Source organism: Rhinatrema bivittatum, chromosome 7 (genome assembly GCF_901001135.1).
Source record: "Rhinatrema bivittatum chromosome 7, aRhiBiv1.1, whole genome shotgun sequence".
In the NCBI taxonomy this organism is placed as follows: Eukaryota; Metazoa; Chordata; class Amphibia; order Gymnophiona; family Rhinatrematidae; genus Rhinatrema; species Rhinatrema bivittatum.
In genome coordinates, this window is record NC_042621.1 from 188215839 (window position 1) to 188239034 (window position 23196).

The 23196-nt window shown below is 42.5% G+C and overlaps 1 protein-coding gene across 1 annotated transcript in view; it reads right to left on the reverse strand.

Moving 5' to 3' along the window:
- Positions 1-17634: 17634 nt before the first annotated feature.
- The window catches only part of ZNF488 (zinc finger protein 488), a 38547-nt gene continuing 32985 nt past the window's right edge, over positions 17635-23196 (reverse strand). Inside the window, exons 3-4 of the mRNA XM_029609651.1 lie at positions 21029-21257; positions 17635-19510 (exon numbers count right to left, since the gene is read on the reverse strand). Coding sequence (XP_029465511.1) covers positions 18393-19510; positions 21029-21257 — 1347 coding nt within the window. The 3' untranslated portion in view covers positions 17635-18392. The remainder of the gene's footprint in view (positions 19511-21028; positions 21258-23196) is intronic.

The window sequence follows — 23196 nt, forward strand, 5'->3', positions numbered from 1 at the left end:
CTTTACCCCCCCCCCCCCCCCCCCCCCCCCCCCCCCCCCCCCCCCCCCCCCCCCCCCCCCCCCCCCCCCCCCCCGGCCAACGTTCCACTCGCTTGTCTCCAGTTAAAGTCGCAGCGCGAGACTAGCTCGCGCTGCTTCCACAAAGAGAAATGTATTTTCTCCTGTACTGAACAAAGTACAAAGATTAAGAGATGCATATTCCCAAAACTGACTTATTTTAATCACTAAAGTAAAAATAAAATGCTTTTTTCTATCGTTGTTGTCTGGTCATTTTATTTTTCTAGTTGTGTTGGTCCCTGTCTTTTTTTTCTGCTTTCCTCTTGTTGAGCACCTTCTAAATCCATTTCCAGGATCTCCTGTTCATTTTCTGTTTCTTCGCTCTCCCTGTCTTATCACTTCCTCCCCTAAATCTGTCTCTGACATTGATCATTCACTTTTCATCTCCTTTTGCTTCTTTTCGCTCTTCTCTGCCTCTTTATCTGTTTCTTTCTATTACTCGTAGATTTTTACCCCTCCTCCCCCTCTTTCAGCCTCCAGTTCTCCTCTCCATTGCCTCCTTTCATCCTTCCATCTCACCCTCACTGGGTTGCTTCACCCACCAATCTCCCTTCTCTCTTTGCCATCAACCCCTGTCCAGTATCTCCCTTCTGTCTCTCCCCCTTCCAGCATCTCTCCCTTCCCCCTCCCCTCTTCTTTCTCCTCCTAGCATGTCTCACCCTCTCTTTCCCCTCAGATTATCACCCTTTTCTCACCTGCAGCATCGCCCCTAGCATCTCTCTGTTCTACTTTCCTCCCAGTATCTTCCCCTTCTTCCACCCCTCTCTCTCCCCTCCATCGCATTTCTCCCCCTTCCAAGAATCTCACTCTCTTACCCCCTTTCTCCGCATCTCTCTCTCTTCCCCTTCCCAGCAACTCTCTCCTGTCTCTCTCTTGACCCCTTCTTCCCAGAATTTCCCTGCACTTCTCTCCTCCACTCACCCTTTCTAGCACTTTCCTCCTCCTCTCTCCTCCACATCCCCCCGCCCAGCATCCCTTTCCTCCCTGGCTCCTTTTCCCCATCTCCTGGCTGATCTATGACTCCTCTGTGGGAGGGACCCAGCCCAGACTGGCCTTCGAGTCTGCTGTTATCCAATGGACCCAGGATGCCCCTGTCCCTCTCCCCATGCCTGGTAGACCTTTAGTTTTTAATTGCAAGCTGTGCTGATTCCTGTGCAGGCTTCAGCAGAATCAAGTGGTGAAGGCAAGCAGGGAAAGGAGAGAGTCAGCCTGTGCTCTCCGTCCAGTGCATCTGCAGTGCAATGTGTACACTGCCCCCTCCTGGTGGGAGGTGGGCTCTGAAAGGAGGGCATGCGCTGGCTCTCTCCTGTCCCCACATGCATTAACCAGCTGAGTCTACTGCAGCGGTCAGGCTCGGAGCAGCTTGCAATTACAAATTAAAGGTTTGCCAGGCAGGGGGGGAGGAAGCAGGGATGTTTCAACTTGTCTGGAGGCCTGTGGTGAACAGAAAATCTGCACTTACATTGGCAAGTTTTCTGGTTTGTCAGCTGCCAGCTTCCCTTTAAGAAAATCAACCAGGCTAGTCAAATACCAGCCAGTTGGCAATCCTGTTTCTAAACCACGGAAAATGTCACCTTCTGAATTACATTTCCCTTATGCTTGCTTAACCGGATCTCACTGAAAGAAACATCGCCCTTATGTCATACCCACAAAGCCAGCTTAGGTCTGATTCTGAAGGAGAGGAGCTGCTGCCACCACAGAGACGAGGAGCAGATGACGCCAGATCTCACTACTACCACAGAATACAGAGTAAGGTGAAACCTGATTCTAGGAGAAGAGCATAGGATCAACTCAAGCCTGCCAGACAGGCCTTCTGACCCTGTTCCTAGGGTATAGGAGACAGAAAAGAGCTGGAGAGAAGACAAAGAAAAAAGAGTTGGGGAAGGAAAGAATGAGCTGAGATGGTAAGGTGGAGGAAGCACGAAGACGTTGCTGTGTGTGTAAAGCACAACCATTTGGCAGGCTATAGGTGAAAGAGAGAGGCTTTTAGGGATGTGAATCGTTTTAGGACGATTAAAATTATCGTCCGATAATTTTAATATCGTCTTAAACCGTTATGGAACACAATACAATAGAGATTCTAACGATTTATCGTTATAAATCGTTAGAATCGTGAGCCGGCACACTAAAACCCCCTAAAACCCACCCCCGACCCTTTAAATTAAATCCCCCACCCTCCCGAACCCCCCCCCCCCAAATGAGTTAAATAACCTGCGGGTCCAGCGGCGGTCCGGAACGGCAGCGGTCCGGAACGGGCTCCTGCTCCTGAATCTTGTTGTCTTCAGCCGACGCCATTTTCCAAAATGGCGCCGAAAAATGGCGGCGGCCATAGACGAACACGATTGGACGGCAGGAGGTCCTTCCAGACCCCCGCTGGACTTTTGGCAAGTCTCGTGGGGGTCAGGAGGCCCCCCACAAGCTGGCCAAAAGTTCCTGGAGGTCCAGCGGGGGTCAGGGAGCGATTTCCCACCGCGAATCGTTTTCGTACGGAAAATGGCGCCGGCAGGAGATCGACTGCAGGAGGTTGTTCAGCGAGGCGCCGGAACATCCCTAGAGGCTTTGCACAAGCGTGCACATAAGAGAGAGATGTGTGTAAGTCATGGAGGGAAAGCGAGAGTGGTAGAAGCAGGGTGTATGAGTATGTACCTGCCAGATCATGCTTTATCCAGGTGTAAAGAACAGCGTAAGACATCAATGACAAGATTAAGAGCAAAGTGTACACATTGTGATGCAGGCTGCTGCTCTTCTATTGATAAACTATTGCTTCTGACCATATTATCAATACTGTACAAAGTGTACTACCCTGCACTTACACTGGAGAAAATTAAAATAAGTTCCTTTTGCATAAATGTGCTTTTATTTTTAGACTGGATCCAAATTTAAATTTTTAAAAAGTGGATTGGTTATTTCTGCCACAATACATGAGCTATGTTCTCTGGTCTATTTCTGATTTCATTCTACCTAAACTGGCACAGCGAGTCACTTTATCTCCTGTTACTCCTGAATACTTATCACTGTAGTACAGTATTGTTTTAAAAATAATATTATTATTATTATCATCATCATTATCATAAGCAGTGCTCCAAAGTACAACCATCAAGGTAAGCATTGTCAGACACTGGTCACTATAGTCAAATTGCACTGCACAATCAAATTATTTTTAGTAAGGCCTGATTAATGCATGCTATTTCAGGCTGTATTTTATTTACTTATTTAATTTATTTACAATCACTTTTATACCACAATATCACAAAATATCAATGCAGTTTACAAGCTTAAAAAACATATACATAAAAATTTTAAAATACACTCTTCTACACTCTTCTGCAAAGTGCTGGAGACATGCTGACACCATTCAAAAATAGCAGACTAAGATGATATGACTGGGATTAAAAAAAAAGTAAAATGTCATCAGCTTATATCTTATAATTTACCCCTAATTCTGCCAACAATTTAAAGACTTTATCCCAGTCACATCTTCTTGGTCTGCCATTTTTGAATGGTGTCAATATGTCCCCAAACTGGCCAACAATTCACACACTGGAATTTATAATTCTGTGTTACAATCCTACTAGGGTACAGCAGACATATCAAAAAACACCCAGTAATTAAAACTAATAAGGATAAAAAATTTTCCCCTCTCCATACCTGGGAACTTTTGATTTCTAGAACCTTGAAATTGTCATGGATTAGTGGAGGGCACACACAAACTTTCTCTGCTCTTTCATATATTGAGATGAGAGAATCTGCTCTTTAATATTCTGAGATGAGAGAATGTTGCACTTCTACACTCTCTTCTTCTCCCTCACTTTCCCTTCTCTTTCACTCACCTCTGAATTACTCATCCTTCTCCCCTTCCCCTTCTCTTTCCCTCTCTTTCACCCAACCCCCTTCCCCCACTCTCACCTCCCTTCCCTCACACTCACCATCTTCTCTCTCTCCTCCTGATCACTGAGACCCTCTCCCTTACTCTCTCTCCCCTTCCCTCTCTGCACCCCTCCCCCCCTTCCCTCTCAGATCACTCCTGCTGGCAAGGTGCTAGAAGCCCGCTGGCAGGATACCACTGGGCATCGAGTGCCTCTTCACTGAGGCCTCTAATCACTGGCGGGGGGTGGGAACCCTGCTAGCGCATCATAATCCGATGCTGTGTGGGGCCTCTAATCACTGGCGGGGGGTGGGAACCCTGCCAGCGCATCATAATCCGATGCTGTGTGGGGCCTCTAATCACTGGCGGGGGGTGGGATCACTGCCAGCGCATCATAATCCGATGATGTGTGGGGCCTCTAATCACTGGCGGGGGGTGGGAACCCTGCCAGCGCATCATAATCCGATGCTGTGTGGGGCCTCTAATCACTGGCAGGGGGTGGGATCACTGCCAGCGCATCATAATCCGATGATGTGTGGGGCCTCTAATCACTGGCGGGGGGTGGGAACCCTGCCAGCGCATCACAAATTGATGCCGGGCAGGGCCTCTAATCACTGGCTGGGGGTATGGGAACCTCAACAGCATGGCACAACACAGCGCCTACTATTTGTGGCTATAATCCTAAATTTATTCCTATATAATCCTAAATTTATTTTATCCTATATATATCCTATAAATTCCTATATAATCCTAAATTTATTTTATCAAATCCTAAATTTATTTTATCAACAACACATTCATGTACATATGTTATTTTCTATAACCTTTTGTTATATCCTATAACCCTTTGTTCCATGTACCACTGTTATAATATGTTATAATTGGTTTTTTTTTTTTTTTTGGTTACCATGTTATAATGTAAAATAGGGCGGACTACGCCCTATTCTCTTGGTTATCTGGAAACCGATGTGATATCTCGATTGAATGTCGGTATATAAAAGAAATAAATAAATAAATAAATAAAATAAAAAATATTGAGGCCAATTGCATGCCACTTTTCAGCTCAGCACTTTATTGGTCCACCCCTTAATCAATCCCTGCTCCCAATCTTCCTGCTTGACTCCCAGTTCGGTGGGCCTGAGCCCAAAGTGGGTAGGCCATGGCCCACCCAGGCCCACGTGTAGCTACATCACTGTTACTTACGCTTCAGGAAATTATTATGGTTGAATTATTTTAAAAGCCTACAGTAGGGAAGAGGAATGAAATCTGAGAAGTGATGGATTACGCAGACCAAGCTTGGATTTGTCAGTAGGCACACTAGGCCTGTGCCTAGGGCAGCAAAAATATGTGGGAGCAGCAGGCTGGTTTAAGATTTACTGCCTTTCAGCGGTGCTGGATTTCACTCAGCCACAGAATAGCCCTCTGCTTCCTGATCCAGCCTCTCCTTTCCCAGGCAGCAGGCAGGGAACAAAACAGGAGGGGAACAAGCCTGGAGCACAGAGAGCAAAGGGGAATCATTTTGGAAAGATTAGGAAGGGCTGAAAGGGGATCATTGGGGGTGAGAAGAGAGGCCGAGGAATGAGAATGGATCAGATAGGGGGAAGGGAGGAGGGTTTGTGTGTGTCTGTGTGTGAGAGAGAAGGAATTGGTGCTGGTGCGTGTGTGTCAGATTAAGAGGTTAGAGAGCAGTTGTAAAGGGGAGCAGGACCAGAGCACAGTAGGGAGAGCTCCCTTCTCTTCTTCCCCCTTTCCCACCCACTGTAATTCAGGTTCTCTCTCTCCCTTGATGTCCGATTCTGCCCCCCAGATCCTGGAACCCACTCCACAACATGTATACTCCCTTTCCCCCTTTCTCAATCCCAGAACTCCCTCCCTCTCCCTCTTTTCCTCCCATCCCAGATTCCTGATTTCCCCCTTTCCTCGATCTTCTCCATCTCTCATCCTCTCCATCCCCAGTCCTTTCTACCTCTCCCCCCCCCCCCCCATCCTCAGTCCTCTTTCCTTCTCATACTCCTCCCTCCTTTCTCCAGTCCTTATAGCTTCTCCTCTCCCCCCTCACCCCATTCCTAGTCCTCCTCTTTTCCTCTCCCCATTCCTGGTCCTGTCATTCTCCCCTTCTCTTCTACCCATCCCTGAGATCTCCTTCCTGTACTAATACTTAAGATCCCTTTTCCTCACCCAATAAAAAAAAGTATGCAGCTACAAATAAGGTTGGAAAATGACTTCCTTTTTATAATGTGAAAGATGGAAATGTTTACCAATGTGCTTCAGATTTTTCCAGTTTTTGCCACAGAATCTATGCCTGAACTGCTGCAGCAAACTGTGGGACTCTGCCTTACACCTCCTGCTCCCTGCTGTCTGACCTTACCTGGGGAGGGGGGGGGGGGAGCAACAGCCGCAACGGTGCCTAGGGATGGCAAGCTCTTAAATCCGTCTCTGGCGCAGACATATGTTTTTATTGTTTGGATGTTGTAGTTTTATCATTTTCTTTTTAGCTATGTTTGCTGATTTTATGAACGTTATTTTGTAATCCGCGGTGAACGAAATGGATCCCGTGGAATAAAAGATGTAATAAATAAACTATGAAAACGGTATTCTACTTTTATGTGCCATGTTGATGCCTTATTGTTAGATATCCTCCCAATACTGCTGAATCAATGTACCCCATGTGTTGCTAACCGTACAGCTTTACATTGTTCAATTCCAAGCTTGACTATGTTTTTATGTCCCCTCCCCCCACCCCACACAAATGTACTGCAAGTCACATCTTCCTTTGTAATCCACCATGTGCCTTTTCAAGGCAAAGGTGGAACTTCAAAGGGGAATAAATAAGAATTATTTTAATTAATTAATTACTTGTAATCATCTTTAAGTAGTTATGCGAAGCATACAGAGATTAAAAGTAAAGTTAAATAGTTCTTATACAACATAGGTTCCTATCAGTGTTGCAATGCAGAGAGGCTTTCCATCAGCAGAGTTAAAGAACAGAAAAGGGTAGTTTTTCGAGAAAGGAGGAGGAGAGTCTGACTTAAGCGGATGCTAAACTATTATCTGCTTTGAGACACAAGCTACTATTGACCTGACACTTTAACAATAAAAGTGAGTAACATATCGCAACCAAATATTAGTCCTTTCAATATCAAACATAGAAACAGAGAAACGTGGTGGCAGAAAAAGACCGTATGGCCCATCCAGAGTGCCCATCCGTGCAATTAATTTAGCTCTATAATTCCCATTGAGATCCCCGTAATTTACCCCATGCTTTCTTGGATTTGGATACCGTTTTAATCTCTACCACTACCCTCTCCGTAAAGAAATAGTTCCTAAGATTAGACAATTTCCAGTTTGGATTGCAGAAAAAAATACATCACAGAACTACTCTTTAGATCTCGCTTTGATGCCCTCCATCAAGGGGTTTGGTGGGGGATGCACTTTCCTTTTGGTCCTTCTAAACCTTTCCTCAGCATTTGATACCTTGGATTACTACATTTTATGCACCCTTCTAACTCAACTTGGTATTGGGGGACCATTTACAAATGGTTCTCGTCCTTCTTGTCAGACAGGACTCAATGGCAGGAGCGTCATTAGAAGCCGCAGTCCCAGATAACGGCAGGAGGCTACCTGGAAACCAACTTCAGATAAAGATACGGGGCGGGGGGGGGGAGAAAGGAAAAGGTTGGGGGGTGTTTTGGGGGGGGGGGGAATCTAGAGCCCATGCTATGCAATTTTTTAATTCTAAGGGGAAGGAGGAGCAGGGGGTGGGGGAGGGGGGACTCCCAGGCCAAATAATTTTTTATTTTTTTTTTAACAATAAATGAGCTGTTTTGGGGGATGACAAGTTTGGCCCCTTAGGGCCTTTGCAACTCGGGTGGGAGGAAGGCAGGGAGCAAGCCATGATTTGAGGGTTGTTTGCTTTTTTTTTTTTTTTTTTTAAATGGTACCTAGCTTAACCGGATATATTTTCTTTTGAATATATCCAATTAAGTCTAAAGCTATCCAGCCACATGAGGCCGGATAACTTTAGACCTGCTTCTGAGCACCCCCTCCCCCCCCAAAATGCCCCTTTTATAACCTGCTAAATTATAGCCAGATAACAACATATCCAGCTATAATTTAGCCAGATAAGACGCACAATATGCCGTATAACCCATCTAGATGGATAACTTGTGAGTTATCCCTCTAAATGACTTATGAACATCTACCCCTTTAAGTTTAGTTAGCTTCTCATGAACACACTGGGGTAGATTTTATAACATGTACACCCGATTTTATAACTTGGGCGCGCAGGCGCAAGCAAGTTATAAAATCAGGGGTCGGCGCGTGCAAGGGGGTGCACAATTGTGCACCTTGTGCGTGCCGAGCCGCGCTGCCTTCCCCCGTTCCCCTCCCAGGCCGCTGACCCCACCCCCGGACCGCCCCGGACCACCCACGCCCTGCCCCCTCTGCTCCCCTTTTGCAAGCCCGGGACTTACGCTCATCCCGGGGCTTTATGCGTGTTGCCGGGCCTTTTTAAAATAGGCCCTGCGCGCATAAAGCCGGTTGCACGCGTAAATTTTTTAAAATCCGGCCCATCGTTCCTAAAATTGATTGAAGCTTTCCTCACTTCCAATCTTGTTTGTGTTTGTTTTATGTGGTCCTGCTCCAGGCCCTTCCATAGTGAATATAGAACAGAAATATTTGTTAAGCAATTTTGCTTTTTCCTCATCAGCTTCTACATATTCCTCCCCTTCACTTCTGAGCCTCATAATGCCACATCTTTCTATCACTAATATATCTAAAAAATAGTCTTGACCATAGGGTTGCCAACTAGCTCCAGATTTTCAGGACAGGTTGATCCTGTCCTGGTTTTACTCCCCTGTATGCAGGTACTTATAGTCTTGCTTTTCTTAGGGAATGCAATAGGGAAATCTGAATAAGTCCCAGCATGCAATGGGATAAAATCAGGACAAGATCAACCTGTCCTGAAAATCTGAAGCCAGTTGGCATCCCTACTTGTTCCCCCATTTTACAATATTTGCTATTTGTTCTTCTATTTTAATTTTTGCATTCCTGACTACTCCCAGCTTCTCTTTATATTTCCAAATATTGTCACCTGTTTTCCTCTTTCTGAGATCTCTTGTAGTTTATGAATGATAACCTTTTCTCCATTACCTTTTCAGATATTTCTTTAGAAAACTTTCAGCGTATTTTTCCTCTTTCCTTTACTTACTTTCCTAACAAAAAGGTTAGTTGCCCTTATAATATCACCTATTAGTTTTGCCCACTGCTCTTTTCTTCCCCTAGATTTTCACATCTAGCTAATGACTCCTTAAAGTACTCCCCCCATTTAAAAAAAGGTTAGTTTTCCGGAAGTCTAGGACCCTCGCTTTTGAATGAACCTTCATCTCATGCATCCTAATACTGAGCCACACCATCCGTGATCACTGGATCCCAAATCATCGTCGATTACAACATCATAAATATTGTCCCCATTGGTAAACACCAGGTCCGGTATTGCCCCCTCCTGTATCTGTTATCAGTTGACAGAACAGTTTGCCTTGCAGAGTATCCTGCTTCTGGAAGATGCTGCAGCTGGAACATCCCAATCAACATGACAGATATATTGAGTTAGTCTAATAAAAAGGATTACAACTTGTTTGCTGACTCATTTCTATACAGTCAAGTGGACTAACGTGGAAACCATAATACTTTTCACAAGCTTGCTCCTAAATTACAGATGTATATGTGTGTATGGGCCTTCTTTTAAGTTAATCAGAAAAGCTGGACCTGCTGGGGTAGATATTCAAACATATCAAGTTAAGTGAGTTAGCTGCTTAAGACTTATCGTTCTAATTCATACGGGATATTCAGTAGCACAACTATGCTGCTGAATATCCCCAAAATAGTCTCTAGTTAGCTGGATAAATCTTATCGAGCTAACTTTAGACCTGGCAGGCCTAACTTATTTAGTTAACTTAACCAGATAAGTCTGAATATTGCTACTTATCCAACTATGTTACATAAATAGCTCCTCCCTGGAATGCCCACCTCCTGCCCACAGCTTAACCAGATAACTATTTATCCAGATAAATACCTACCCAGCTAAATGGCGGCTGCTGAATGGGACCAGATGGTCAGGCGCCCCTCACTGAGCCAGATAAGTCTACACTTATCTGGCTAAGTAGCGCTGAATATTGGCCTCACTCAATAGCATGTCTAAAGTTATCCAGTTAGGTCTTATCTTGCTAACTCACTTAAATGGGTATGTTTGAATATCTACCCCATATCAGTACACCATTACTATAAAATGTAAAGGTCTATTGGTTAAAATAAGGAACCTTTCAGAGTGGAGAGCTTCTAGAAGTGAGCACAAGCAGCAGAGTGACAAAGAGTTCCTTCCTCCAAAAGGGGATGGGTTGGGTTGGTGTTTATAAAAGGTGCTTCCAAGAGCACTTGGGAGGAGGAGCTGACCTAAGATTGTGGTCAGAGAACGTGACCTGGAGCTGATGGAGAAGCAGGGCTGAGACTCCCATAAATCAAGAGGCCTGGGGTCTGAGACTAAAACCTGTAGCCTTTGTGCGAAAGTGAGAAGTATTTCTGTTTCTAGAGAAGGTCTGAGAATTAAAGATTCCCAAGTAGGTTTCAAAAGAGAAAAAAAATTCCCTCAATAGTCTGGGATTTTGATGTTTTGCCTTGGGGAGCCCCCAGCTGTGGACAGAAGTGGGTCAGGAGAGAAGCCAGTGCTGCATGCAAGTAAAGGGTCTTGTTGGGGCTGGACTGGGGAAGCCCTGACCAGAGGGTAATGTCTGAACTAAAGAGAAACTGTGAATAACAGCTGTGCTGTTGTGGAAGATTTGGAAGTATAAAGCTGTTTGCATTTTTGCTTGTACTGTACTACTGAAGTGAATTTCCTTCTCTTATTTTGCTCTGCTTGGACTTTTATTTTTCTGTAGACTTTGAATAAATTCTGTCTATCTTGTGGAATAACAATTTGGTGTGGGCTTCTGGGTTTTTCTGGTATGAGTCTAAGTCTCCCCTTGGGCATCCCAGCTTTTGGACTGAATTCTAGTTTTAATCTGTTTCGGGGGCTGCAGAAGGGTCCTTTCCCACCCTTGCAGCCACTGAATGTGACCCCTGAGGAAGGGAGGAGGGAGTGTGGTTACACACACACACACACACACACACACACACACACACACACACACACACACACTTTGTGTGTGTGGGAGAGAGACTACAGCAAGAATCTTCTGAGAATATTATTTCCCCCTTCCCCCACAATTCCCTGAAAGAAGATTTCCTTTTGATGAATCTCCACCAGAAGAAAAACAATTAACGTTCCAGAAAACATTACATTCCCAGCGGGGGATGCTGGTCTGTTGTGGAAAGTTTTGTATTTCTTTTGCAGGTTCAGTCCTTTCCCCGGAAACATTCATTGCTATAAATAAAATGAGCAAAGACAAGTTTCCCTCCGCCTATGAAAAATGCAGACAATATGGATGGACACACTTTATTCTAGACGCCAGCAGATTGTCACAAAAGGTTTTAAAATATAATCTCTGAACATGGACATAGTGCTGCAACAAAGAGAAATCACTAGAAACTATTTTGATGGTTTCTAATCCTGTCATATTTTGAGTCTACCGATTTTGTTGTACTTTTGTTTTCTAACAAAAAAAAAAGTCCTAGCTCCTTATTTTAATTTCTGCATTCAAATAAAAAGTTAAACAATGCAATATTAACCAGTTTCTTGTTTAAATGATCTAAATACATTGACATATTGTCATGAAGAGTAGACTGGCACATTACCCTGGTCCCATCGCAGCTCTCTTTGGTGATGCCTCTGAAAGAAACACTTTTTAATCAGCAGGCAGTGCTTAAGTAATAAAACACAATAAGAGCGCACATCTCCAGAGGTTGTTGCACATCTTCTCTGACACAGGATTTGTGCTTTTATTTATCTAAGTAAAGAAATTGCATTTGTACAGGCATTGGCCTGGAAATTATCTTATTGATACTAGAGCATAGAATTGCCATGCTGGGTCAGATCAATAGTCTATCAACCCCAGCATCTTGTCTCCAACAGTGGCTGATCTAGCTCAATTGGAAGTAGCCAACAAATGCGACTAGGAAGATCTATTTCTTGTTGCTCAGTGCTCACCACTAGAAGCAAGAGATGGCAATCCCAAAGACTCTCTGGCTAATAATTCTTAATGGGCCTGAAATACAGAAACCAGTTCAAAAATGTTTTTTTTTTTAATCTGATTACACTACCTTTGACTCTATCCACTGGCAGCAAATCTCACAGCTTACCCCTAGATTCATCATTCTGCTATCATTCTGATGTGTCGGGAAAAATAAAGGAGCGGGGGCGATAGTGGGCAGCCGGCCGCATCGCGGTGGTGCGGTTTCGCACACTATCGCCCCCACAGTGCCCCGGGAAAAGGCGTAGCTAGTTTCTGCAGTGCTGCTGGCAGATAACTCTGTCCAGACCCCGTCTACACTCCTCCCCTTCCCCTAATTAGAATAATACTGCCTTGATACCAGCACATCGCAGAATAAAGAATGACCCTGTTAATTAGGTGCTGAACGAAAAAATACTTTAAAATTTGTTCTAAATCTGCTATCAGTTAGTTTCATGGAGTATGCCCAGTCCTAGTTCTGTGTATTTACCTATTGCCTTTTAACCTGTTCCCCGCCACTTATGATTTTCAAAACCTCTATCTTATCCCCTCTCAGTTGTCTCTTCTCAAAGTTGAAGAGCCCTAAACTGTTTAGCCTTTCTTCATAAGGGAGCTGTTCCATACTTATTAGTTCTTCTCTGTACCTTTTCTAGTTCTGCTATATCATTTTTGTGATGGGGTAACCAGAAATGCAGACAATACTCAGGGTGTGGCTGCACCATGGATTTATATAAGAAGTGCCATATTGGTGCTAAAATTTGTGCTTATCTGTATGTAAATGAAGGGTATCACATGCAGATGAGGCTTTAGCAGGCTCACTGGAGATAGCATGGTATGCTCACCACACCCACTGTTTACTGTGGTCCTCTGGCCTTTTTACTTTTGGCTGGTTAACACGCGGGATTTCCTCTCCCTCCAAGGTCAGCGTGCATCATCATCAACATAATCTTTTATTTATTTTGCATATTTCCACCTCAGATTTCAAAATGTGTAACCGTGGGCTAAAATGCACAGATATAATGTAAAAATGTACAATTCACAGTGATTAAAAATACTGTAGCAGGGTAGCAGCTAATGGTTACATTTGTAGATCCAAGGTATAAACTCACAAGGTGGGCATCTCATATTTACAATCACATTTTGCAAACATAGAGCACCTGGTAAAAAGTCACGAGGAGCATTATTATTGTAATATAAATAAAATGCAGTGGTCATTTGTAGGGAGTTTAGGGTTCAGCTCAGGGTGTCCACTGCAGGCCGAATACTGTTTTTAGCTGTTTTCTGAAGGCTAATAGGTACAGGACTTGTCTGATGGGTAGTGTAGGGATTTCCATAGGGTTGGAATTGCTCCTCATAAGGTCCTCTTTCTGGTACTTATGAGGCATATTTCCTTGGGGGCTGGAACAGTCGATCAGGCTTGTGATATTAATAGCAGAGAGCAGAAAGGGGTATAAGCGATGAAATGACAATTGAGGTAGAGAGTGTTGCCTGTGAGGGACTTGTAGACAGGCTTTTAAATTTGGCACGGTAGACTGCTGGGAGCCAGTGGAAGGCCTATAAAGTTGGGGTGATCTTGTTATACTCACTCACATTCCTTATCATTTAGATTGCATGGTTTAATAAGATTTGAAACTGTCAATTTAATCTGGAGGATATCCCAATATAGATTGATTTGCAGTAACCCAGGCAAGAGATCACTCAGGCTTGGATGGCTGTTGTAAAGGCAGAGTCTTCAAGAAGAAGCAGGATGTGTCGTACTTGTAGCTAAAAGAAGATTGTGTAAGTCACTGCTAGGACTTGGGCTTCAGCAGTAGTAAGACTTGCTGGCTATAGGAAAAAGAATACCCCTGAGAGTAACTTTTGGGTCTAGATGGCAGGGACCTTCTTTTCAAACCCACAGTACTTTTATTTTTTGTGGGTTGCGTTTCAGCTTGTTTAGATGTAGCCAGACAGAGAGTCTTCCTAGTATTCACTGAGGTTTTTCACTGTCCTGTCTGGATCTGAACTGAGTGGGACCACAAGTTGAATTTGTCTGCATATGAGTAGGCAAAGATTTGGTGGGCTCTGATAACATTGTTTAGGAGTCCATATAAATATAGAGACAGAATGGATCTTTTTGACACTTCACATGGGAGGGATTGGAGACTGGATAGAGTAGGTACAGGAAGATATTTTGGGAGTGATTCTGAAGGTAGTATTTAAACTAGGTGAGCTCTAAGACTGTTAGACCTAGGTCTCTCAGGCAGGCAATTAGGACTTCATGAACTATAGCATCAAGCACTGCAGAGAGGTCTAGGAGCACTAGGAGAGCATTTTGACCATGGTCCAAGCAGAGTCTTAGCTCATCTACTAGGTTTACCAGTAGTGTTTCTGTCCTTTCAGGAAGTTTGAAGCCAAACTGGTAGGGCTCAAAGGGATCTCTGTTCTGCAAGAATTAAGTTAAAAGGACAGCCTTTTCAACTATTTTGCTTAAGAATGGGAGGTTGGAGATGGGGCAGTAGTTACTTAGGTCATGTGGGTCTAGGTTTGATTCTTTAAGTTTAGCCTGATTGTAGCTCTTTTAAGGCCGTCACGTAGGTGACCCTCAGAAAGAGACGTATTAATTGCTTCAAGGCAATTCATTAGATCTGATTTCACAGACTTGGTTAGCAGCAGGATGTGCTGGAGTCCTCATTGCATGTTGTTGCACCTTAGTTCAGTGAGAAAATTGTTAATGACCTTCTCTAGTAGTAGGTGGAAGAGGAATTTGTGTTTCTTGTGGAAGGCTGATATTTGAGACCACATCAAATTCTGATCTAATGCACACAATCTTATTTGTGATAGACTCTGCTAGGTTGTTGCAATGCTTTTCAGACGATAGTGCAGAAGTGGGGGAGGCAAAAGATCCTGAGAGATTGTAAATTAGAATAGTTCTTTGCTTGAGCTTTTTGCTTGGTTAATTATATTGGTGTAGTACATTTTCCTTGAATTTGTCACAGCTCTGTCATAGATTATATGATGATACCTGTAGGTCCATCAAGCCCAGCACCCTGTCTCTGATTGTGGCTAGTCCAGGTCAATAGAAAGTATCCGGCAGATCCCTAAGAGTAGATCTATTTCTTGCTACTTACTCCAAGAAATAAGAGGGGGTTTTCCCAAGTCTACCAGGCTAATAATTGTTTATGTATATTTCTTCCAGGAACTTATCCAAATCCATTTTGAACCCAGTTATGCTAGATGCTTTCACCACATCCTCCAGCAACACATTCCAGAGTTTGAAGGTGCATGGAATGATAAAAAGTACTTTTTCTGATTTGTGTTAAATCTGCTGCTTGTTAGTTTCATGGAATGTCTCTTAGTACTATTTGAAAGGGTAAATAATCATGCCCCATTTACCTGTTCAAACTCGCTCATAATTTTGTAAGCCTCTGTCATATCCCTCTCAGTCATCTCTTCTCCAAGCTGAAAAGTCCTAATCTGTTTAGTTAGCCTTTCTTCATAAGGGAGCTACTTCATATCCTTTATCATTTTTGTTGGTCTTCTCTGTACTGTTTCTAAATTTTGCTACAGCTTTTTTAAGGTGGGGTGATTAGAACTGCACATAATACTCAAGATGCGGTTGCACCATGGTTTGATAAGGAAGCATTATATTCTCTATTGTATTTTCCATTCCTTTTAGATTAATTCCTAATATTCTATTTGCTTTTTGACTGCCACCTCATATATTGTCCAGAACAACTCCAAGTTCCTTTTCCTGGGTGGTGATTTATTAAACGGAAGCCAACATTGCACACCTGTAATTAGGATTGTTATTCCCTACTTGCATCACTTTTCCCTTGTCTATATTAAATTTTATCTGTCATATAGTTCCCCATTCTTGCAAGGTCCTCCTGCAACTCCTCATAATCTGCTTATGTTTTAACAACTTTCAATAATTCTGTGTCATCTGCAAATGTGATCATCTCACTAATTACTCCCTTTTTGAAATTATTAATGATTATATCAAACAGCATTGGTCCCAGTACAGATCCCTGTGGCACTCTACTATTTACCTTTCACCATTGGGAAAACTGACCATTCAATCCTAGTCTTTGTTTCCTATCTTTAAACCAATTATCAACCACAATAGGACATTGCCTCCTATTCCTTTCTAAATAATTCTTTAACATTCTATTTGTTTTTTTGACTGTTACAGCACACTGAATGGTGGAATTCAATGTATTGCCCAATGCCCACCATAACTCCAAGGTCCATTTCGTGAGAGCTGACTTCTAATATGGAACATAGCATTGCATACATATACAGTAGTTAGGATTACTTTCCCTTATGTGTATCACTTTGCGCTTGTCCACATTAAATTTCATCTACCATTTAGATTCCAGTTTCCCAGTCGTACAAGTTTCATCTGCAATTCCTCACAGCACGTTTGTGTTTTAAAAAATTTTGTTTCATCTACAAATCTGATCACCTCGAGCATTGCTTCCTTTTCTAGATGATTAAAGAATAAGTTAAGCAGCACTGATCAGGCACTCCACTCTCTTTTCTTTGGGAAATCTGACCATTTAGTCCTACTCTTTGTTTTCTATCCTTTAACCAGTTACCATTCCATAACAAGACCTAGCCTCCTAGTCCACAGTCTTTTCATTTCTGGGGAAGCATCTGAGGAAGAACTTTTACAAATACTTTCTGAAAATCCAGAAACTTTAACAGGGATAGGCAACTGCAGTCCTCAAGTGTCGCAAACTGGATGAATTTTCAAGATATCCAAAGTGAGTATTCATGAGATGCATTTGCATGCATTGCCTCCACTGAAAGCAAATACATCTCATGCATATTCATTGTGGATATCCTGAAAACCCAACTGGCTTGCTGCACTCGAGGACAGGACTTGCCTATCCCTGTACTACATCAACCAGCTAGTCCTTAGCTACATGCTTACTTTCACTTTTATAGGCCCTAGGAAGGAGCCCCAGCCATTGCCAAATGATGACAGTTACTAGTTGAGTAGAAGGACCATAGCTGCAGGACTTTGGAGGAGCCTTGGTGCATGATTCTTGGTTAAAGACTATCGCTGCAATGGCTGGACAAGATCAGTGGGAGAGGGACGTTAAATAGGGCGAAACCACAGTAAGTTAAGAATGAAGGCTCATGGCTCAATAGCCCAACAGAGGCTAGTTGTAACTGCACTGGAAGTCCAAAAGTACAAGGGAAAATGGCCAAAATAAATAGTAAAAAAATAAAAATTGCCCATAGAAGTACATTTCTGAAGGCTAGAGATGGCTATTCTTGGAATCTGCTCTAACATCTTTTTTTTTGCAGCATGAAAGAAAACATTTCATAGGTCAAATATTTCCAGATATTCAGTCATTTATACTGTTCAGGCAATTTGCAGAATGGAGGTCTCAGGGATTCCTTATCTTGTAGACTCTGCTTGACATGTGAAAAGCAAAAATAATTCACCTTCTCATGCCTTGTACATTGTGATTGACTGATACTACACTTGGTCTTTGCCAACTAAAGTAAGTACTAGTGATAACAAGAACATTAAAGAATGGTTTTACTTATGTCTGAGGTTAATCACTAAGCAACTTTCATCTCTAAGAAGAAGTGTTAACTGTGGTAGTAATACATCTCTCCAAGCTTATCAAATGGTATCGAGCAATGAGTATATGAGTGCTTGTACCCATACCTATGTACCGATTTTATATACACCTTTGAAAATAACTAAATATAAACTGTAATAGCAAAATGATTCAAAAGTTACACTACATTTCATTTCATTATTATCTTTTCTAAATATATATTAAGTGCCTGGTAGTTATTTTTCAAAATTAAAACCTACATGTTTGTACATATATTTTTTCCAGAATACATACAGGGTCCGATATTGAGAGCTGGCCAGTTAAAGAGGTTATCTGGATATGACTTATTCAGCTAAGTTACAAGGGATATTCAGAAGCATAGCCATGCCGCTGATTCTCCGCGTATTTCTCGCTACTTAATCGGATAAGCTTTATGACTGGTTTAACTTATCCAATTAACTTAACCAGATAAGAGCAAATATTGCAACTTATCTGATTAAGTTAACCGGATAAGTAGCATGCCCTGATCCGCCCACTGCCTGCCCACAAATTGACAGGCTAAAGGAGAGATGGATAAGTCATTTATCCAGCTATCTAGAAGCTGCTGATATTCAGCAGATATGTCCTACTTAACCGGCTATCAAGTGCTGAATGCGCTTTCAATATCGGGCCATAAATTATTGCAAATCTGCATTCATCTAAGAAATTATTTGAAACACAAAAGGGGATGAACCTTCAGTTATCATCTTAATTATGTGATGTCATGTGTCGGGATAAATGATGACGTTCCCTAAAGTACTCATGGCAGATTGGACATGTCAGCTTTTCTTCCCGCCTCCGCTTGCACTGTGTCTCAGTGGCATATTCCTTCTTGTGGTGAGATCGCATGTGGAGAACCAAATCTGATGTCATTCGGAAGGAAAGGTTGCATTTTGCACACCAGTTCTGTGCCGATACACCAAGGGATCTGTAGGTGGGTGGCAGGAGAGTTAATGAAGATGAGGTCTGCGACTGGATGCCAGTTTTGTTTGGCCATGATTCAGTAGGATATAGGAAAGAATGGCCTCTGGTGATATTTGTGTGCAACAATTGAGAGTTACATACATCGCTGACAAAACACTTGGAACTGAGCAGATTTCCATAAGACATGATATTAGTGCTGGTAATGAAGCCAGACAGATCCCCAAGGCTTTTCCTTGAGTCAGCCATTGGATGGGAAGAGCTTGACCTATTTTCTGCACACTTGGCTGGTTTGCTAAAAGCACTTTTTTGCTCTCTTTCAACTCTCGCTGACCACACAAAGGAGAAAGCACTCCCCGAAGAATTCACTGCTGAGTCCTCGGCACTCTCTTCCTTTTGAGGCTGAAGAACTCTGGCTTCTGGCTCAAAATTCCTGGATTTTCCATGCCTCATTTTGTCCTTCATTTTCCACACCTCCGTGAAAGCACTCTGCTTTTGATCTGAAGAACCCTTATTAACCTGTTTCACAGAACTGTATTTCAAAATTGAAGCAGCATTTTCTGAAACATCTTCCATGTTGCCATGATTCTGTTCACCTCCTAAGTTGTTGGTCTTCTTCAGCAGCACCATTTTTTTGCTTTTAGTGATTTCCCCTTCTTCAGATTTCATTTTCTTCTCTGCTGCATGGCCTGAAGCATCCTTTCTGACAGCCATTTTAACTTCAAGGTCCCTTGCCAGATTATGAAAGTTTGTTGGCTGTTGAGTTAAGCTGCTTCTGGTCATCCTTCTTTCCTGAGGACTTTTCCATAGAAGAAAACTGTGTTCTGGGACACAGAGGAAGCGAATGTGGGACAGATAGGGGTTTTCCCACTTGAATTCTTGGTCACATTCTGGGCACCGGAATTCTACAGAAAGAAGAAATATTTGAGGTACTGAAGTAACATACAGAAACGTTTTACATAAAACAGCATGCAATGATTTATTCTTTAGAGATAAGCAGTGAATGAGTGACAAAAAGTAATGTGGTGTCATCCATAGTCATTTATCTGTATAATAGCAGCAGGTTAATACAGAAACTAAACCACTTCTAGACCAGGGCAAAAATTGGCCATCAGCTTGCTCAGGTAACATATGTTATTGTGCCAAAAATTAGAGATCAGTCCCTTTTGGCAAAAATGTGACCAAGATGATTACAGAAAACAAGTGTTATGTTCTTCTTTGTTAATCCCACACCAACCTCTTTTTCTCATGTACAAAAGAAATAGAGGCCAATATTGAAACAGGACTTCTCCAGGTAAGTGGTGGTCGCTGAATATCAGCTATGTTGAGCAGCCGCTACATAGCTGTGCTGCTGAATATCCCATTTAAGTTAACCGGATAAGTCTTAACTTAAATAAACATTTAATTTTGAATATTGAACCCATAATGTTTTACCCATGCAACTATGCAAATACTGATTGCTATAATATTTTTCTTCTATTTTAGACATTTTGTACCAAAAGGCATTTAAAAATATTATTTAGCTTTCTTGTAAGCGAGGAGCAGCAGCTGTATATGCAGAGTTTCTTTTTCTGTCACAATTGATCATACTAATGACAGATTATGATGCCTTGAGTTTTGACAGAATTCTTTTGCTCTCTGCAGTGGGAAATTTTGGTTGATATGAGAAAAAATCTGGTTCATATCTGATCCATTTCATGCCTGTGAAGGACTTCATTACTTTCAAGCACAGCAAAGGTTCGGAAACCTCTATCCCAGAAAAATTATCAAGGACTGCAAACATGTCTGGAAAAGGGTTGGAGCCAGGTTACGTTCATGGCGAACCAGATTTTTCCATTTCCTTTGGTTTGGTGGACCAGGTCCCAGGTGCCCACACCGAGTCTCCATTACATCATTCACCCCTATTTTGTACATAGTAGGAGCCAGACTTAAAACTTGAGGAAATATCAGGACAAAAAGAAGCCGTAAGACAGTTTGCTTGCTCAGCTCTGAAAAGGTGCATCTAGGATGCAAGGGTATCATGGCCTGCAGCTTCTAGGACGGAAAATAAATTCCAAGGGAAAAAAATGGTACAAGCAAAATCCCGAGCAAAAAACATTGCAGGACTTTGGTTTGATCCTTGAGTTTAACACTGAGCAGCAGAAGTCTAGCAGCACTTTCACATTTTCTTCCACAATTGTTTTTTCCCATGGATTCATTTTTTTTTTTTCTGCAGACTTTGCATTCTACAAAATCACAGAAAAATAGGTATCTTGCTTGCTGATTAACCACGTCACACCTCAAGTTATTTCTGAACTGGTTATTGCTAAGATACACAAAGCAATCGCAATGTCAGCCCTGCGCCCACAAATTGATGGATGCCCTCGCTGCACATCTGCAGAGCTCCGACTCTCTGCCATGTGCCTCCCAGCAGTGCCCCTCACCGTGCAAAGGAGCCCTCGCTTTAATGTCCGCAAAGCCCAGGAGGCGGGAAAGCTCTTCATCATACCAGACCAGGAGCTCATCGTTTTTGTTGATTTGCCTAGTAGAGCGCAAGTACAGTTGGCTGTTTTTCAAGTAGGCTTCCACGTTTTGCTCTTTGCTATTGTGTGCTGCCTGGACAAGTCTCACCCACGTTAGTCCGGCTGAATTATGCGCCGATGCTGCATCAACCTGTCAGGGATAATCAAGATGAAAATAATGGTTTGCTATAATGACAGTCAAATCCTGCCTTTCCTTTCACTATGCGAGCATGAGAGCTTCTTACCATTACTTATCCATCAGTCAGGATAGTTGTTTACTGTATGTTTACTCTACTGCTACTATTTATCATTTCTATAGTGCTACTAAGCATATGCAGTGTTGTACAGCTACACAAACATATTTACAATTGAATGCTCATTTCCATGATTATAATGACAAATGTCCAGATTCATAGATTGCCTTTCATAGTTTGTTTGTGTTACACTGTAAACCGATGTGATATCCTGGATGAATGTCGGTATATAAAAAATTTTAAATAAAAAATAAATAAAAATAGTTGTACCATATCAGAAACATGCAATGGTATACAAAACAAAACTCAGGGTCAGCAGCAGCATCTTCCTTCCACTCTAGCCATAGTGGGGAAAAGGAAGCAGTTTACCACAGCTGAAAAAGACTCCAGGACAGTAACCTGGAAGAATATCAGCACTATATGCAGGCAGTAGCAGTTTTATAGAAACATAGAAATGATGGCAGAAGAAGACCAAACGGCCCATCCAGTCTGCCCAGCAAGCTTTCACACTTATTTTTTTCTCATACTTATCTGTTACTCTTGGCCCTTAGAAACTTTTTGGTTCTATTTCACTTCCACCCCTGCCATTGCTGTAGAGAGTAGTGCTGGAGCTGCATCTAAGTGAAGTATCTAGCTTAATTGGTTAGGGGTAGTAACTGCTGCAATAAGCAAGCTACTCCCATGCTTATTTGTTTACCCAGCCTGTGCAGTTCAGTCCTTGTTGGTTGTCTGAGTATAATTCCACTTTACTTCATTCCCCCCTTCCATTGAAGCAATGAGCTGCGCTGGATATGTATTCCAAGTGAAGTATCATGCTTAATTGGTTCGGGGTAGTAACCGCCGTAACAACCAAGCTACACCCATGCTTATTTGCTTATCCAGACTATGTAATTCAGTCCTTGTTGGTTGTTGTCTGAATATAATTCATCTTTTCTTCATTCCCCCCTGCCGTTGAAGCAGTGAGCTATGCTGGATATGCAGTGAAAGTGAAGTATCAAGCATTATTTGGTTTGGGGTAGTAACCGCCGTAACAAGCAAGCTACTCCTCTCTTTTTTGTGAATGCAAATCCTATTTTCCACATTTCCTCTTGCCATTGAAGCATAGAGCAATGTTGGAGTCACATTAACCGTGTGTATGTTTATTGAATAAAGGTATTATCTCCAGATAGAAGCCGTCATTCCCGCAAGCCACCCCCATGCTTCTTCTCTTCATTCACATCGTCTAGACTTTATGTGGTGGTACAACAGATATCCTTTTCTCAAATCGATTAGCCCAATCATTGCACTGGCAATTCTTAGCTAGAGGCCACTCAACAAGCCTTAAGTTTGATCATTGGGTAATTACTTGGACACCTACTTTCCCAGTGGCTGTGAACACTGGCTCTGCAGCATTCCCAGTCCTGGCTAGCCCAGGCAACAGAATCTTGGCATGGAAATAAAACCTCTACAACACATATGCCATCAAGCCACAAAGACTGCCCCAGAAATAATTCCTTTTACCTTGCTGAGAATATTTGTAACCCTAGCCCAGGCTCTCTCATAGAGGTGCTGGAGCACACACTCAATAGCGGGTCTAAGTCCTGGAGTCACTCTATCAGTCCCAAATCCAGGTCTTCCAAGTTCCTTGGCATTATGGGTGATATCTTCTTCTGGGTGCCAATAAAGAAACTGGACACTGTGATGGTATTCCACCATAAAATTTTACTGAAAAAATGATTCAATATGAATAATTTTGGCACATGTTTCTATGTGGTATTTTATGCTAAGATAATTTTTAATGTATTTTGTTTTATTGCGTTTTTTACTTTACTGTATTTTTATTACTGCTGTAAACCA